At 39.7% G+C, this 19,359-nt stretch overlaps 1 protein-coding gene across 2 annotated transcripts in view; it reads right to left on the bottom strand.

Annotated features, from left to right (window-relative positions):
- CREB5 (cAMP responsive element binding protein 5) overlaps nucleotides 1-19,359 on the bottom strand; it is a 255,838-nt gene that overhangs the window by 204,817 nt on the left and 31,662 nt on the right. Inside the window, exons 1-2 of one of the 2 annotated variants that reach the window (XM_069007195.1) lie at nucleotides 8,018-8,083; nucleotides 4,741-4,834 (exon numbers count right to left, since the gene is read on the bottom strand). In XM_069007195.1, the coding sequence (XP_068863296.1) occupies nucleotides 4,741-4,834; nucleotides 8,018-8,071 (148 nt within the window). In that variant the 5' untranslated portion in view covers nucleotides 8,072-8,083. Of the gene's footprint in view, nucleotides 1-4,740; nucleotides 4,835-8,017; nucleotides 8,084-19,359 lie in introns of those variants that run through there. The other variant, XM_069007193.1, reaches the window with a different exon arrangement.

Raw genomic sequence — 19,359 nt, 5'->3', positions numbered from 1 at the left:
ACCTGTGCAGATCCCAAGTTAGCCTTCTGTATCTTACAGGAAAAGATTTCAGATGCACTCAGCAATCATATTCTGACCAGAATCTCATATACTGTGTGTGTTTTGGTTGCTGACTTTTGAAATTCTGTCCTCAATGTCTGAAGTGATACCTGATTTCTCAGATTCATTAAAAAAATATATATTCTGTAAGGCAATGGAGAACTTGAAGTCTTCAGCAAAGTCAAAAGATTCCATTATGTACTCACGATGTTTGGCAATGCATGGGGGTTTCTTTGTTGTTGTTTGTTTGGAGGTGTGGGGATTGAAATAATAGTCTCAGAAAGGACACTCAGACTCAATATATTGTTTTCAAAACAACAGCTCAGGAAACACAACACTAGCTTGCTATACAGAAACTTACTTGATTCATCCAGAATGTATTTTGTCTAACTACCTTGAATTCCTGAGTTTCATCCCTCAAAACAAAAGAGAAAACTTTAAAGCTTGTTACCAGTTTAAAAAAGCCCTGGAGAACAAAGGACACTTATGTGAAACAAGCTTGCATTTTGAGAAAAAAAAAAAATCCGAATTCTGATTTGGTAAGATACCTAACAGCACAGCTCCAAAGTGTGTAACTTGATTCTTCATTTCTCTTTAAAAAAAAAAATTTTGTTTAGTCTGATGTGCAACAATAATAGACTTATGGCTTGTTCAGCTGTGGGCTCTGTTGAAGTTATACAGTTAGCCATGTTGTACTTTCATACAATGATAACAAAGTCAGAATAAAGGAGCTAGCATAGAAGTTTGAAGGGCTGCCCATCAAGCAGCCAACAAAGACAGAGGAATGTCCTGAAAAATTCAGAAGGGTTTCTTCATTGATTTCACAGGTTTCTACCCAAGTGCACTGAGGAGCTCAACATCATAACACATCAAACAGGTGGAGAAAGAGGAGAGAAAGAAGAAGGGCACCCAGACATATGGGGTGAAACTGCTCCCACCCAGATGAGGGCTACCAAGAACTTTACTTCTTAAATATGTAGTGTTTAAAGCACTGGTTGGACTTCCCTGGGGTGATACACATAGTGGGTACAACTAATTTTTAAAGTCTTTTGGTCACTCTGAAGCTGACCAGTAAAGGTTAGAAGATGTTTCATTTCATTTTTGATAAAGCAAAGGACACAGAAACAAGCAAGAAAACAAACTACAGTATTAGTCCTTATATCAAATCATTTTGCACTCCTCAAAATTCATGCCTAGATAAACCTCTCTGTGTAAACTACAAGGAAGAAAAAATTAAGGCAACCAAGGGTGATATAAATTACCTCACTGATACAGGCATTACCTGGAAAAAGGAATACATTTCCACTACCTTTATTACAGGCAGTTTTTTCATCTACAAAAAACTGTCTCTACCTCCACAGTGGGCTTTATCACCAAAACTCTAGAGGATTTGGTTTCGGTAAACAGAACGAGGAAGGAAAAAAGGTTTCTGTGTAGATAATCCTCAGCTCCCATAGTTCAGTTCCACAAGGCTTTTAGTATTTCTCCGGAGGAAACAATCTATTCCACAGACATTAATATTTTGGTGTTTAAATGCAAAAGCTTTGTCACACAACCAACTACAGAGTTTCAAAGCAATACAAACACTGTTCACGTAGCACAACAGCAAAGGGTTGACATCTATTTCAGTCAATTTAACTACAAAGTTGCCTGCAACAATGGCTAGCATGCAAAACTTACATAAGATATTCTGTGTTATCTCAAACAGCTCTTTTTTGGCTGGAAAGATGGAAATGGAAAACGTCAATGACTCTTTATCCATACTCTTAACAAGACTTTTTAACAAACCTACAACTAAGAGGAACAAATAACATTCATTTTAAAAGACAAAATTGTATTGTAAAGTTGTGCAACAAAAGTATCACTTGCATTTTAATACAATGCCTCTAGTGGATTTTCCTTCCATTTATACAGTCAGAGAACAGAAAGCTGTTTAGTGTACATAGGTATCTGGAGTTTCCAAATTGGTTCAAGAGATTGGTTCACCAGGTTTAATACAACTTGTTCTTCTTAAGCCAGAACAAAAAAAAATGGTAGAAAACATAGTGGAGCTACCTGATAACATGGAAACTCCTGGAGAGGTAGACTTGATAAACCAGCACAGCACCACTAGTTGCAATCAGGTCATGAGCCATTGCTTATTAGACACTGACCCCACCTACATAACAACATATAACTTCACATATAACATAAATTTACTTCTCCCTTAGAAGCTGATATTTCAGATCCCAACACAGATTTCACACTAGAAGCAAGTTCCTTCTTCCCAAGCCATATTTTGCTTAGTTTCCAAGATGTCTTGTACAAGACCAACAGTTTCAGTGCCTGGTTCCAGGAACAGTTTATAGAAAACATGTTTAATGTATGTTAAATATTACTGATATTACAGTGTACCCAGACTGGGGATTAAGCTACCTCTGTAAACAGAGTAGATAATTCTAATGTCTGCCTGAAAGCATACAGTGTGTTATTTTTCATGACTAATTGCTAATAATAAATGGATCATACACAACAAATTAAAAGATAGTATACAACATACTGGAAAAAAAATTAGAAAGTCTGACTTCTAGGCAGCTTAGGAGAAAGAGGGAAAAAAAAAGCTAGCACTGCACCTGGCTTATTACAGGGCAATTGCTGCTGCAATTCTTTGAACCTACTGATGACAGGAACAATTTTTTTAAAAAAGTGAAATAAGCAAAAATGCAAAAAACAAGGAAGACATGAAGACAAATGTTTAAGAGAAAAGTCTATCTCTTTTCCCCATATATCATTAATTTTTCATTATGAAATCTAAGAATAAAACATCTTAAACTTTAAGGTATTTAGATTTCCCCAGGGTTTTGGTGGGTAATGAAACAACTATTTTTCAATGTCTTCCTGCAGAGAGTAGATGATCTATGATGCTTCCAGAGTAAGGACTGCAAAATGCCAAATAAATCCAGCAAACAAACACAAAAAGAGGAATCAATACACAACAGAACCAAGTTGCCAGGCCATTACAGTCAGGCACACTGACCACAGTTTTCAAGAACACGTGCAGCTTTTTACTCTTTCACTACTATGGAAGATCATCATACACAAACCTCAAAGAATACATCCCTTAGAAGCAATCTCAGAGTCTTTCTGGCCAGAAAATTCTGCATTAGTATGTACAGTTGGCTAACTGCAGGTTTAGGGGCCCAGTACCAGTGGTAGAGCTGAAGGAAAAATCATTCTTTTTGCTTGGGAAAGCAACCCATTGCAAGGAGCAGGACAGCTAAATCTTAGAAGTTAACAAACATAAATAGAGCTACTCTGCTCAGGGGACTCCTGATGACAGAATAGATTCCTTAGAAACTGAACTCGAACAAAAATCTTGCCAAACAGAAAGTTTTAACAAAAGCCAGCACTTGCACAGGGTGAATGTGTCCATAGCACAGATGTCTTCGCCAAAGGACACAGCCAAATGCAAAAGCAGCTTTTTCCCATTTGTGTTTGCAAACATGGGCTTCTGTGGGCATAGCTGGCATTCAGGCACTTTAAAGACCTACTCTTCAAAACTGTGTACTGTTTCTTTCTAAACTTAGTCCACTATGGCATTTTAAAATGTAAAAGCAAAATAAACTCGATTTGGGAAAAAGTCTGTCTAATTTCTCATTGGTTACTAAAGACCCAACAAAAAAAAAGAAAAACAAGCTAACAAAGATCTAAATCAAAGATGTGGAAGCCATTCTTACTTAATTATGATTTTCATGAAAATGGAAACAGTTTAACCATAAAAGAGTTAGTCTGCTGGAGTCCCTTTAATGACCCATTTTCATCTCAAATGGCACGATTTACCTTGAAGAAGGCCATTGTAAAAGACAAATATCAAACACTGCTGAACATCCACACACACATTTGCATTATAGGGGGGCTTTTCTACCATTACTTTGAAACCTGAAAAATTCTAGAGATGCTATTCTAAATAGTTCATTACTGTAGCCCAAAGAATAAACAATAGGAAAGGGAATAGGAGAGGAAAGAAGTAAAATAAAGGGCTAGCTTGATCTTACCCAGCACTGGCTGAAGGCCAGCAAGCCATTGATATGTGGTTACACAGAAAAGAGCACAAAAAAAGCGTGCATAAGAAAAATACTACTCAAGAAACTAAAGGGTACAATTGCACCTAATACCAAATAACCCCTGCTTATGAAGGGGGAAGTGCAGAGAGAGATGGGCAAAGGGTACTGGGTATTACCCACTGGTTTACCTTTCTAGTTATGGCTATTTACAGTGGGCAGTTCTGGAGTCACCATACCGGCGGCTCATACAATGTGGCCTCTTCCAGCTGCTGAAGCAAGTCTGTCTAGCTTCAATAGAAAGTCTTACAGCAACAGCACAAACACACTTCATTAACACTCTCACTGCTGGGCTCCCAAGTGACATGCACTTAAGTGCCTATATTTCACTGGGAATCAATGATAGAGCTGTCAGTGTGGCTGAGGTTCGGTGATTTCTTTCCCTCTCATGGCAAACTTGTATGAAGGCAGAAGAATGGCAATTGTCTTCTTGCTCAAAGATATGCATTCTAGCTTATTCCATCTCTGCTAGTTATTTAATTGGAGCTGGGGCTTTTAAAAACCAATCTTGGAGGCATTTTGCCAGTAGCTTTCCAATAGGAGTAATGCTTTCAACATCATCTGAATAGTTATCTTGACTCTTGAATTCATGTCTTCTTACCTGATAACATATTATCTGTTTTTATTGAAGGAAACTTCAAAGTCATTTCATGTTTGTGCCTGTGAATCATCAGATGATCCTCTGTTGGAAAACGCTGTCAGGCAAACACAGAAAGAGAGAGAGGAAGAGAGAAAAAAAAGAAAAAAAGAAGAATTTAATTCTCTAATAAACTTTTGGCATTGGACAGAATTTCAAAAATGAGAGAGAGAAAGAAATTTATCCAGCTAGAAATGTGTCCAAATGGCACAGGAAACAGAATATTTGAAAATACAAGTGAGTATGAGTAACAAATAGCTGTACTTGATTTAGAAACAGATATGCTGCCGTGCACTCTGGGATGACAAACCTTAAGGTGTCATGCAATTGCTTGAAAAAAGTTACAGTCCAAGTTTTAGATTCTAAGGGTCTCAGACACCCACTCCAGCTACCACAGCCTCACAAGTCACCACGTGCCTGAGGATCTGTGATGACTGCTCTTCTGTGTGCTCTTTGCCCACGGCAAATGCTAAGTAATGAGGCAAATCTTAAATCACTTTACTGGATTTTTCTGCTTTTGTGTCTTTCTGCAACATATATCTGATGAACAGCTATAAAAATAATTAAATAAGCCAGCTTTTCTCTACCCAAAAGTATTCAGGCAAAACACGTCTTTAATTTTGGAAATATCTGATACTGTGACTTAATTTGAGGTGGCAATGCAACGGTGCACAGTTTTATAGCAACTAGTAACGACCCTTTATGATACTAAATCAAATTCTTTCCATTTGTCAAGCAGAGAAGGTGGAGAGATGTTTTTATAAGAAACTAATCAGTGTGCCACGTTTGTTTTACAGTCTGATAGCAGACTTCTACAAGAAACAGCTTCTTTTGAACAAAACAAAGAAGAGACAAGCTTGAATAAATGTTCAAGCACTTGCACATTTGGGCTCAAAGAGCAGACTGGTTCTGTGAAGTTTCCTTCACCAGAACGTGCATACACAGACCTTTGCTACTGAAATGGTTTCCACTGGGTTATTTCAGGACTAGCAAAAGCCAAAAGTTGTATCACCAAGGCTTGAGAAAAAAAAAAAAATAAAGCAGCTTTTTAAAGCAACAGGTACATAAGAGATGAAATAAATGGCAACAACACTGTTAAAGGGACCTAATGCTTTCAACACAGTATACTCTTGGCTAAGTGACTTTGCTTGTGGCTACAGTATAAATAATTGCCATATGTTACACCTTCTGAGAATCTCTCTAAGCCCATAGACAATACAGCATAAATAATGGAATTGAATTCTCTGGGGAAAAAAAATAAAACAGCCTGAAAAATAAAGAAATCCCAAAGACCATTTCCTCACTGTGAAATCCTGGTTCTCTGCTTACTCATCTGGAAGAAATGCAGCACTAGGAATTTATGTTAAGAACAAAGGGAATATCTGAGAAAGACTTTGCTCAATGAAATCGTGAGGGGGAAAGAAAACCCACATTTATTTCTCTTGGAAATGGATTTTCTTTCATGGATGCCATGCTCTGTCTTTGGGATTAAATCAACCAGCTTAAACAGGGCATGGGGCAACAGAGGAGAAACTGTTCCTCCAGCCCAGACTTCTCTGTCTTTTTTTCTAAGTTACTTTCTTCTTTGTGCAGAAGGTTGACTCTGTCAGCCCTCAGCACACATCTACACAGGCCAAGAGAGAAGCCTGTCCCCAGCCAGCTTAGCTGGACAGCAGCTCTGCATTATGGCTTGACTTATGTCAAGTCCTCATTTATAACAAACAGAGGTCATGTTGGGAAATGGGAGGTTAAAAGTTTTTTAAGATGGAAGTCACGCTTACATTGTTCATCTTTCCAAATTGTAACAGCATGCAACCAAACTTGCTCTCCGAACACCTAAAAGAGCTTGTTTGGACCAGCTTCTCCTTCACTGAGGAAATTAATTAGGAGTTGACATGAAAACACTCAAGTCCACTGATTTCAGAGGAATTTAGTTTCATCAAAAAGGTAAATATATCATGATAATTAAACTCAAATACTTCCATTCTACCTCTGTGACAGACCAGTGAAAGTTTAACTCTGCATGTGGAGATCTAAAGGGACATATTCTCAGCCTGAGGGGCAATCCAAAAGATGCACTCTGCCTCCCATAGAAAAACTCCCACTTAGTGAAACTGCAAAGCCACTCAGCCAGTTGTAAATTGGACCAAAGGCTTCTCCCTCTCCTTATTTCAGCTCTTGGCAAAATCAACACCTACACTTCATTAACAGTCACTCATCCTTCTGCCAGAAGAACCTAAAGAGTTGTAAATATATTAGCCAGCTGAAAACTCCCAACATACAGCTGAGACAGGGAAAGATTCACTAATTAAGAGAGGAGGACTGGGAAATGGGTAAGCTAAATAACTTGACACAGATGCATACCGGAAGCCTGTGGCAAAAGCCCAAAAGATGCCCTTCCCTGAAGACTTTACTCACAAATTTTTGTCACTAAAACAAATTAGGGCCAGAAGTGCCACACATGGAACTTCCCTCATCAATGCATGTAGGGGAACTTCCCTCACCACTGCAAAATCACTGAAAAAAAGCACACAAAACCCAGTTCAAATCTCAGCAGGTAAAATCCTTGTCACTTCAGGGTTTTTTAAGCCCATTAAACATCTAATGTTACTGTTCAGGTTTTGCCCATAGAGACATATGGCAGAGCACCAGTCAAAAGGACAGGAATCCGAAATGTACATCCTGGGGCAAAATTTATTTACAGGCTGCATTTTCCATGGAAAATATTTAGTAGGAAGATGTCTTAAAGATTAAAATAAAATAAATAAATAAATATCAGCTAATAAGATATCATTGTATTTAAGTATTTAAAACAGAAAAAAACCAAAACAAAACAGGAGGGTTACCACATCCAATAGCAACATAATATATTCCACCACACATCTCAGCAGAAGGCAGATAAATGTGTCCTGCCTAGTGCGTTGTCTTTTGTTAGTCCCTAAAGAAATCTGCAATACATGGCTTGAAACATTAGGCTTTGGGATGAGAGAAGGCACAGAAGCAGCTTGAGAAGCATTTGTACCAACTCACTTTTGACTGGATGCTGTATTTGCTTGAAATATTTTATAATAATGTCTTGTGGGAAAGGAGAGAACTGAGAGGGAGCAGGTCTTAAAAAAAAACAACAAAAAACCCCTGACACACATATTATTATTAGACATGTGTTAATATATCAGGAGGCATTATACAAGCCAGAGCTAGTGCTGAGGACTCAATTAATATCACCGCTGACTCCACTCACCTGTGAGCAGCCTGGGGCACTGCAGACAAAAGGCCTCTCCTGCTCCAAGTTCATCTTTGATTCCTCATAAATCTACATGTTAAAAGGGGGAGGGGGAAAGAAAGGGAACCTATGAATATATACGTTCTAAACTTCACACATGCATGCAACATACAGAAATCGTAGTTTGTGCTTTTATTTCAAACTCTGCAAACAGATCAGAGCAAAGTTTTCATACTCAGAGTACTAATTTTGCTAATATTCAGCAGGGTCCCCACAGTCTAAGTTCTTACTGCTCCTTCCTGAGCACCAATTTACTTTTAAGAAAGAAAAAAAAGTTCAGCTTTCACAGCATAAATCTGCCTCAGAAAATAGCATATGTTCAGTGTTGTTATTAGATAAGACCGTGTCTTCTCAGAAATATCTTGAATTAAAGGTTTTCACCTTTCCTCCTTTAGTTCCTGCTGAACAACATTAAAACCAGACATCTAGGTTACTTCTGAGAAAGAGCCCACTTTTTGAAGTTCTGCATCCATACTGTCTGATATTAATAACTTAAATAAATGCATTACATACATGCTCTCTATACATGCAAGGTAACTGTGCAGCCCCATCCTTTAAAAGGAGCCTCAGGAGCTTGAGAAGTGAAGTTTTGTCTAAAACTACACTTCCCCATAGCAGTTCCAGTCCTGTAACCTTGAACTAAACCCTGGGGGAAAGCTCCCAAGTCTTGAATAAAAGCAAAGGGTGAAACATTCCCCCTCAGAATGCAGTTATGCAGCTGAATTTGAGTCAATATTAGGGCAGTGTCCCTGAACATGAAAAAAAAAAAATAGTAGAATTCTAGGGAGTAAAATAAATAATTCATTTATTTTGGAAATGTTTTCAGCCTGTTGGTACAACTGTTTTTACCAGCTCGAATTTAGTGGCTGACTCATCTTAAAGCAGATTGACTTATGTTTAGAGATTCCCTGAAATCCCTTAAAACTCAACCTCACCCCAGCCCCTCTTAGAAAAATGTTGTATTTGTGTAATTTTTTCATGAACCAAAAAGAAATACCTTGGTGCAGGAGCAGATTTTGATTTTAAAACTATGAAAATCTGCAGAAGGACAGGTGGTAAAGCTGCTCAAACCCACTGAATTTTTTTCAAACTACAGTTCATAATACACCATTAACCTGTACATCAGCCAGACCCGTACTTGCAGCAATTATTTTCACTGGATGATAACATTTTCTTTTTAATTAAAACTCATTCTGGTGGACAACATTAGCCTGACAGTATATTTTCCTAATTGTGACATAAAAATCTCCACTCTATCTGACTCCACTGACTCCTAGAAGCAGAATCCAGAAGTGATTCTACTTTTATTTGCCCTTCAACCTCCAGAAGGGCACTACTCCCAAAAGGTGATAATAAACATCAACTGGTCTTCCTGACGAGGGCATCTCTACCAATATCTGGCCTGAGACAAGAGATTTATGACACCAAATACAATCAGGTGTCAAGAAAAACTCTAACTCAGGCATAACCTATGTATCCACACAAGGCTAGAACTGAAATAACTAAAATTGTACCTAATTTACTCCTTTAAGATTATTCACATCCTGTTTTGATTTAACTTACAGCTATGTTAAACTGAAATAGGATACTCATAATCAGAAATGAAAGAGTATATTCGCATACTAAAATAACTAAAGGTGTTAAATTACTTCTAATTTCAGTTATTTCAGTTCCAGACTGTGCATAGACAAGCTCTTCAGAAATGAAGCCATAAAAATACTCTGAATTACACTAGCCTGTCTGAAAGAAACAAGCAGCAGAGAGATAACTGACTAGAAAAACAAACCCCTGCAAAAAACAAAACCAAAACCTCCAGCTAAGTTAGATTTTTAAATCCACCTCTATTTATGGGATGTGACCCCAGGGATGTTGTCTTTCCTACAGATAACTTTTTCCTTTTCAAGGAAAGAAAAAAAAAAGAAGCTATGCATGGATAATGAAAGGCTTTATTTAATATCTCAATTGCAACTGAAGCACTGCCAGAGGTTTCTGTTACCCCTTTTTCCCCTCCTCAGGGGACAGTGACAACAGCATTTTCAATAGCAAAACAACAGATGAGACTCAGTTAAAGAAAACAAGATAGTTACAATTCTGGTCCCAAGTGTCCAAGTGAATTTCAAAACAATACCAGGAATTATTTGGGGTTTGATTTCTTATTGAGTATTTCAAGTCTAAGTCTTCCCTCCCCACCCTGAGCTTGACCTTTAGTCCCTGAATCCAACAGTGCATGCTCTGATAACGATTAAATGATTCTTAGGGTTATCTAGGTGGATAAGCATGGACTAAGTACCAAAATAACATACTAGATTCAAGACTAGAATCCTGAGCATGGGGATCAGCTCCAGGAAATCAACTCTAAGAAAACATGGATTTGGTGCTTACTCTCAGTACCTGGAAAAGGAGTCAGAATCACCATCTAATTGTTTTCCACAAATGTATAAGCAATTGCTTGTTTCCATGAGAATCATTCTTTGCAGACACTAAACATAAAACAAGTAATAATCCAGAATGGCTGTATCACCTGCACTCCAAGGTGCTGTCTAGCAGAACTTGACCCATACAACATGTTACCAGGTAGTAAGGTGCCCTCAAGACAAATTGCACCATGCAGAATTGGTGTTTATATGTGATGCAATCGCTGCAGTTGAGGCTATGTTGCTATTGACTCTCTTACAACAGTAAATGAGTGAAAGAAGCTGCCTGCTGCCTACACTTTTTGAGAGTGTCTGGTGCTTGGTTATCATATGGCAGTAATTCCATATGCTTTATTCTTGAATGTTGACCAGAAACAAGCAGCTGAAAGTCTGGGCTCTGAGTGTGAACCTCAGCATGCCTCAATCCCACTGAACTCTGCAAGAGCTGCAGATGCACCAGCAACACAGGGCCCCACCCCAGGTTTGCAGCAGGATGGGGGCTCTCAGCACAGATGTGTTCTGGTTGTGTATAGCACAGCTTTCACAGCATCCTTCTTAGGATGGGGGCACGCATCTCCCATCCTTCAGCTCAGACAGCTGCACACAGCCTCTGGCACACACTTCCCTTCACATGTCTCATGTGTTGCTGGGCCACACAATCCACGTCTTCTTTTTCCACACTGTGTGCAGGTGAAGGAAGGAAATAACACAACCAATGGCAACATTTTGACTTCACCTAATAAAAATAAATCACAGCAGCCTTTCCATCTAAATTAGGGTGCTTATTAGCCTTTGGGATCTTAAAAATCCAAGTTACACTCATGCAGCTCTTGTAGTACTACCTATAAGTGCTGCAATTAATGCACATGAAGAATATCAGACAAATCTATGATGACTGTAAAGCTAAAAAATTACTCCAGTCTGAATTATTTGCTTCTGTTATCAATAACTTAATTTATTGCAACTTTGTGACCTTTCTGAAGAAACAATCAAGGATTATAAATAAAAGCGAACACTATTATTGATACGTCAGCATTAGTTCTGATATTATTAACAATAGCCATGCGTGTATAATCCAGCAGAAAAGGGGGCTGAATTTTAATAGACATGTTAACAACATCTGTCAGCATTTATTGCCCTATTGTGACCACGTAAAGAGCCTTATTGGCAGAATGTCTAAGTGAGGAAATCTGCTATGCTGTTGTAGCCTGCCATTCTCCTGAAATATCACTCTGCTCAGGAGAAGTTAAGGTATTCTAATTATAAAAAGAAATAAATAAAAATACAAGAGAAAGGCTTCTCCAAGCCACATCATGTGGAAGAGAAACAAGTGAGTCCTGCAGCAAGCCATGATTTTCTTCTCCTCCTTGATTTGTGTATAAGATACTTCTAAAAAGTTTTTATTATAATTAATAAAACTGAAGCCCACAGTGAGGAATGCAAGAACATAACAAAGAAATAAAAGCAAACAGAAGAAACAAAACCACCCTCAGAACACAGCAACAAGCTACATCTCCTCTCAGCAGCATCCAGAGGGAAGTACCCCATGTCCTCAGGCTCCTCAAGGAGATTTTGCAGAGCCCAGGATCATCTTTTCTGAACCAGAAAAACAGTTCTTACATATAACACCAAGAAATCATGCTCCTTTCTGTCTCTCTCTCCCTCTTTTTAAACTCAGCAGTAATCTTACTGCCACACTGGTAAAAACATCAAGCAGGCTTGTTTCCTGTTTCAATGTTATTCTTGAAGTGGGCTGCAGTAAGAATCTGATTTTCATTGGGCTATTATTATTTGCAGCTGTGTGACCTTTTTAACCCTCTTTTAAAAGTGACATTTCAGCCTTCAACCTCAAGCTGTCTAAATGTTGCAGGGTTTTCAGGCCTCTGATTAACAGAGGAAAAGAACCGATGGGGAGGTGTATACTACAATGTGTCTAATACAGGTCAGGGCACCCATCCCGCCATTTGCACAAGTGAGTAATTACACTCTTATAAGCAACCTGTTTGTTGAAATTAATCACCTGGGTGCATGCTTGCAAGACAGGTTTCTTCAGCCTGGTGTGACCAAGGTCATTGAGATTTCCAAATACAGGTACAAAATACACGGTCGCTAGCGCTAGCAGCAGTATGCAGAGACATGAGCAATAAATGAAGCATTACCTATTTTTTAGGGTCATGGGCACAATGCTTAAAAAGTGAGAGTAGACATGGTTACACTGCACTTGTGAATAGCAAAGAACCCCATTGGTGTATGCAGCATTTTAAACTGCTAGTCATGGCTATTCAGAACAGCACCATTTATAGATAATTAGAGCGTTATTAGAAATGCTATTAAGACTTGTTGGTTTTGGAAGCGTAATACACACAGGGTTAATGCCTACAGTTGTTCCCAATACATACTTGCTTGAGCAAAGCCAATTTTAAGCAGCATTGTGCTGGAACGTTGCACGGTGGTTTTTGTCAGCGTGGGCTTTTCAGTGGAAGCACTTGTTTTCTGAACTAGCATCATGCTTTCCACATCCAGGCATATACAGGGCTCATTATCACAGCCCTGCCTGCTTCAGCTGCTACAACGAAGGGTCTGTCAGCATTTCCATTAGAAACCCCCTGGTTTCAGGATTAAAGCATTTCCAAATGGTTCTGGATGCTGGAAAGCAATTTGTGTCTGGGGTCCCCAAGAAGGACTTTAATACAATGCACATTTGAGCTGGGGCTTGAGACCTCACTGTTACTCCAGTGAAGTTTTTGGGATTGCATTTATGATATTTATGTGTGGAAAAACACTCAGCTTGGTCCTTTACTCATTTGTTTTAAAAGAAGAGAGGCCCATAAATCTTCAGGCAGAGCCAAGTGCTCTCAATAAGCAGTTGATGTGTGAATTGCCTCAACAGCAAGCAGCCTTGCTTCAGTACTTTCCCCGTGGCTGGCATCTGTGAAGTTGCTAGCCACTGGCATGCTTCAGGATCATTTGCAAATGGAGTATAAAAAAGATTCTTTTTCATGCTTCCAAACACCCCAGTTCTTTTTACATGGCCATTTGGTCTACTTATTGCCTGCCTGAACAAAATCCAGTACTTGGAAGGCTCCCCAGCAGTCCTAAGGTTTTGTCCCTTCTCTCTGTTACAGGTATATCCATTCACCTTCAAATCACCCAAGGGAGAAAAGTTTTTGATCGCCCAACTCAGCATTTGTCCGCTAAAACCCACTGCTTCTGTTATCAGAGAAAGCCAAATAGCTGCTTCCTAACTTTCTTCTGCTTATGCAGAGCTGCTTTCTTCTCAAGAAAGAGCAGAACTAGGGATAACTAAAATAATATGGGGCGAAGATAGGATATTTCAAAATGGAACAAAAATGGATTTTGTAAAACTCTGGAATTAAGGAGGGGGGGAAGCACAGGGAGGAAGAACCACTGGGGGACTGGGGGCAAGAAGATACCAGTGCAAATGGAAAAGAGAAAGACAGTGGAAGGACTGCAAACCACTGAGGACTGAGCTGAGGAAGAGGAGGGGAGTAAAAGGATACCTCTGAAAAAGAAACTCAAAATAGAAAGCAGATGATCTACTGCCTTCCCACGTAGCAGCAGCGTGAGAGCCCAACACTGTGTATTACCCATGCAAGTATTTGGTAGAGGGCACAATTTGTCCTATACACTGGATGATCAGGATCTCAAGTCTAGTGGAAATGCACAAGCTAAAATAATTTCTTGGACTGCCTGTTTTAGTATAGGAAACCCATCACAGATTTACTTGCTATAGTGCAAATGGATTTGCTGTTTTACAGAAATGGCCGTGGAGTTATTAAGCACAGGCCATAGAAGACAAAAATGGAAATAGGAGACCAGAGGTGAAAAGTGACTTTAAAATGAAAAGTGACATAAAATGAAAACACACAAAAAAAATACCTAGCACTTTTGAAAAGAGTTCATGAAAGTTATCTCAGCACAGAAACATTCTATAGGAGAAATAAGATCTTTATAGGGCAAGATGGCTATTACTTCAACTCTGGAAAAACACTTTGAGGAATAATGTGGTTATTTTGCACTCTGTGATTGGCCAAACAGGGCCAGCCTAACCTGGAAATGGCCCAGACTTGTAGTTCTGCAACTGTCCCCCACTGATGGCATTTGCAGAATAACCCTAATACCTGCTGTCCCTAGTTACAAGTCTGAAAGGACATGAGAGACCAAACTGGAACCTCACTGACAGTGCCGAGGCTTGCTTAACAGAACAAGCAGCAGCACAAGCTGTACCAAGATAAGGAAAAGGCACTATTCAACGGCAACATTTCATACACCATCAGACAGAAACAATACCTGAAGCACTTCTCCATTTTCCCAACATGCAATTTTTCTGCCTTCCAGTGCTGGAAATTCAACAGCTAATCCAGACCTATGAAAGTAAAACTGGTATCTGGGTCTGCGGACTTAACATGACAAATGTCAGGGAGAACTTCATGTGTCCACGGGTAGTCAAACAGCATCTGAATGTCAAGATTATCTGAACCTGAACAAATACTGTAATTGTCCTGTATCATCAGACATTTAACTGAAGTGTTAGTGTCAGAAGACTAAGTTAGACTTGAGGGTCTTGAAAGGGAGAGAAGGAAGGAAGGACAGAGAAAAAGAGGGGAGGGGGAAGAGGAGGAAAAGCGAGGAGGGAAATGGGGAAAAGGAGAAGAAGAAAAGAAAGGAAGGGAAAGAAGTGAGGGAAGGGAGAAAAAGGAAGGGAGGAAATGGGAAGAAAGAGGAAAGGGAGGAAAAGGAGGAAAGGGAATAAAGCGATGGAAGGGAATAGAGGGAGGAAAGGGAGGAAAGGATGGGATACGCTAAAGCAAGATTCAACATGTCAAATGCTTTAAATGCTGGGCTACAAAAGGACCCTCCACTATTTTAAAAGCTTTAACACTGATGCTTCTTTTACCAGATGCACGTACTTGGTGATAATATAGTCCCTATTTAGGTCACTGTCCATCTCACAAATCAATCATTCTGCTCAAAGGAAGGTGGCAGAACTGCAAAACAATCACAGTAACGCAAGTAGCAGGAATCTTGCTTCAAGAGACAATCACTAACATCTAGCATTTTAAAGGAAAAACATATTTGCTCTGTTCTTTATGAGCAAGTCTTGGCTTCTGCCTGTATGTGACAGAGTCCCTTGGGGCAAAGCATGTGCACAAAGAAGTTAAAACCACCATTAGCTGAAATCAATATTTACTACCAAACTCTTGAAAGATTTAAAGGAGAAGATACATGCAGAGAACGCCATTCCATGCTCATACAGTCATTACTAACATGGATCTGATAGCACCCACTCTCCCTCACTACTAATTTTTAGTAGGTTACACACTTAACAACACTTCAGTGTGATATTTGATTATCTACAAAGTTGCTAATAATATAAGAATGGTCTGCTTAGAATTGCATTTACAGTTACTTTTCCAGGCAAAGGGATAAAAAAGAACAGAAAATGTTTAGCCTGTCAGAAAGACTGCCCCAATTTTCATTCATCTTCGAAAGGTTACCAATATTAAGTGAGGTGAGTAGTTTGTCTTCTAAACATCGTTTCACAAACACAGCCCAGTTCCCGGAGCTGTAGCAGTCACTGTGCCTCATGTCTGGGGTTCCTATGCCAAGAGGATTATAGCGGGTGTATGAAAGAAAAACAATGAGTCTTCAGATCAAAAGTTAAGATGGTTCACTATGCCTATTACTATGAAACAAACAAACAAAACAAAAAAAAAAACTATTTCAAGGAAAAAAATAAAGCATTATGAATTGGAGAAGATCTCCAGGAAGCCTGCAAAGGGCAGAAAAGGCAGCTGCAACTGTGGCAAGAGATGAAGCCCATGAAGCAGAGGGTGTCAATGATGAACTCCCAGTAACATCTGGCAAATAACCTAATCTTTTGGGACTTTCCAATGCTGGCAGATAAGTGTGCTGTCCGTCCCTTCAAAGGCTGACCTCATTTCTATCCTTGGGTTAATGGCATGCAAAGCTCTCTGCTACACTTACTTTTTCACTCTTCCCCCCTGCCCCAAAGAGTTATTATTAAACACCAACCAACTTTGACTATTGTTGTAGTTTGCATACAATTTAATTAAGAGTTTTCCCTCCAGGAATAATATTGACGGAAGGTTTTGTAGGGTTGTTTTGGTTTTTAAGTGTACTGTAACTGCAGTATGCTAATTGCTTTGGTTTATAATACACAAATAGATAAAAAAATTCACCTAACTTGCATGCAAATAAACACTTGGATTTCCAAAGGGAAGGAAGAAAAAAAAAAAGAAAGTATAAAAGATATCCTGGGGGAAACAACAACACAAAGCTGCTTAGCTGACTTTCATACCAGAAGCAGTTAGGGGCTTTAAGACAAGCTTTGAAAATTCTGCCAAGACCAAATTCGCCTTCCATATTTTATTATATAAAATAATCCCTAAACCAGAACTCTGCAAACAAACTTTAACATTTTGTGGATAAAACTCTGAAATTCTGTATGTTTAAAATAATTTTAAACTAAGACCAATCTCACTTTTTACTTTTTTTTTGCTTTATAGTTAACATACAAGACAGTTTAAGATTTTCATTACATAGAAAAATGAGGCTATTAATAAATCAGCTACAAACCATTAATTATTAACTTTCACCAATTTTTAATTGCCATTTTTAAAGATTTTTTTTTTTTGTTGGGAAACTTCTCTCTCTGCAAAATTACCAAGAAAAAAAAATCCTGAATCAAACCTTCAATGTTCCCTGTTCCTAGTTATAAGATAAAATCCTCTGGAGTAACAAATCTCTGCTGAGAACACTAGCTGCCCAACAGGCCCCCTCAGGCAGTACTCAGCACTAGAGGGTTTTAGACACTAAAAACCGAAAAGTGTTCTTTTCAGCTCTGAAAAATCAAGGGCAGGCTGATTTGCAACACTTTAAACTTTGTACATGTGAAGCTGCTGGCATCCTCAAATACACACACTTTATCTTCAGACAAATTTCTCACTAGTCATATAACTAGTTTTACTAACAGCAGTGTAACAACCTATTTCAGGTATGTGTTATTTGGATTTAGGCTTATCCATATGTTTTTAGGAAAACAAAGATCTAATTATCTTGCTGTCAAAATACCTTCATAAAAATAAGCAGGTCTGAGTTCTGAGACTGGGTTAAAAAGCTTCTTCCAAATCATCCATTGCACTGAATACAGCACAATGTATTTAGATTTTGAAAGGGCAGTACACAAGTAAAGCAGTAAGCAAGGATTTGCTTGAACTAATAACCCAGAAAAAAATATACACTCAAAGAAGCTGCAGACATTAAAGCAAGAGTTTATATTTTCATAGAATCATAGGATATTTTGAGTCAAAAGGTACCTCTAAAGGTCATCTAGTCCAACCTGCTGCAATAAAGTAGGGACATCTTCTACTAGATCAGGTTGCTCGGAGCCCAGTCCAACCTGACCTTGAATGTTTCCAGGGATGGGGCATTCACCACCTCTCTGGGCAGCCCATTCCAGTATTTAATCATCCTCATTGTAAAAAAATTCTTCCTTACACCGACTCTAGATCAATCCTTCTTCAGTTTAAAACCATTAACCCCTGTCCTATTGCAACATTGCTAAATATTGCAACCTGCTAAAAAGGTTGTCCCCATAGGTTGTGGCTCACTTACAACCAGCTCCCTATGGAGGCTGTTTGTGAGACTGGAGTCTTCCATCCTATCAAAAGAGTTAAAACTATGAACTAGATGAATAATTCACAATAGTTAATGAAAGCCTTTTGGGGGAGGCAGGGTAGGTATTTTAGGCTTAGTCTTCTGCAGTACCTGAAGCACCATCAGCTTCAGCGTCCCATGCAGGTCTCACTGACAAACAGCGCCGTGCTGCAGGCACAGCTGCTCCCAGGGCTCTGAAATCAGCCACTACCAAGGCCCAGCACCAAAAACACAAGAAGCAGCAAGCAGTGCTCTGGGCTGGCAGGCTTAGAAGCGAAGCCCCTCTTCCCCTGTCATGACACAAGCCAATGGCAGAGTCTCCCACAGCACCTCCTTCCAGCCAGCACTGAGAAAAGGCTGAGGACCATCTGCCCCAGCAATTCAGATACCTGACTCGGAAACCGAACAGAATGGCCCACAAACTCCTTGGCAGACATCCAAAACAAAACAAAAAGCCCAAAACATTTTGTGCTGCTCCCCCTGCCCTCCTGCAGACCCCCCAGGTGGGCTCTGTCTTCCTGCTCTGCCCTGGATGTGTCTGCAACCCTTGGGTCAAGCTTCTCAACCATTAAAGGTCTGGACCCAGGAGAGGGGCTAACTTTGATGGGAAGCCAACACAGGTCTTCAAAGGCCTTTTTGCAAATATATGCTCTCTTTGAGCACAAAGGTGGTGATCCCTCTCCTCTCCTCTCCTCTCCTCTCCTCTCCTCTCCTCTCCTCTCCTCTCCTCTCCTCTCCTCTCCTCTCCTCTCCTCTCCTCTCCTCTCCTCTCCTCTCCTCTCCTCTCCTCTCCTCTCCTCTCCTCTCCTCTCCTCTCCTCTCCTCTCCTCTCCTCTCCTCTCCTCTCCTCTCCTCTCCTCTCCTCTCCTCTCCTCTCCTCTCCTCTCCTCTCCTCTCCTCTCCTCTCCTCTCCTCTCCTCTCCTCTCCTCTCCTCTCCTCTCCTCTCCTCTCCTCTCCTCTCCTCTCCTCTCCTCTCTGTAAAAAACCCTGACAGGCTATACACAGCCTATGTACTTCTGTCAAGTCAGACCTCAAGCCTCACCTCAAGGAATGAGAGATTTGGGATGCAGAAGAGACATAAATACAGCCATTGCTCCACTGCCTCTTGACAAGGGGACATCTGACATGGGCTGCCACTCTGCTCTTGACTAATACAGCCACTGCAAAGCGAACTGCTACCAGTG

This window comes from Aphelocoma coerulescens, chromosome 2 (assembly GCF_041296385.1).
Source record: "Aphelocoma coerulescens isolate FSJ_1873_10779 chromosome 2, UR_Acoe_1.0, whole genome shotgun sequence".
NCBI lineage: Eukaryota > Metazoa > Chordata > Aves > Passeriformes > Corvidae > Aphelocoma > Aphelocoma coerulescens.
The sequence above is the reverse complement of the archived record's forward strand: the minus strand, read 5'-3'. Positions and strand labels throughout refer to the sequence as shown.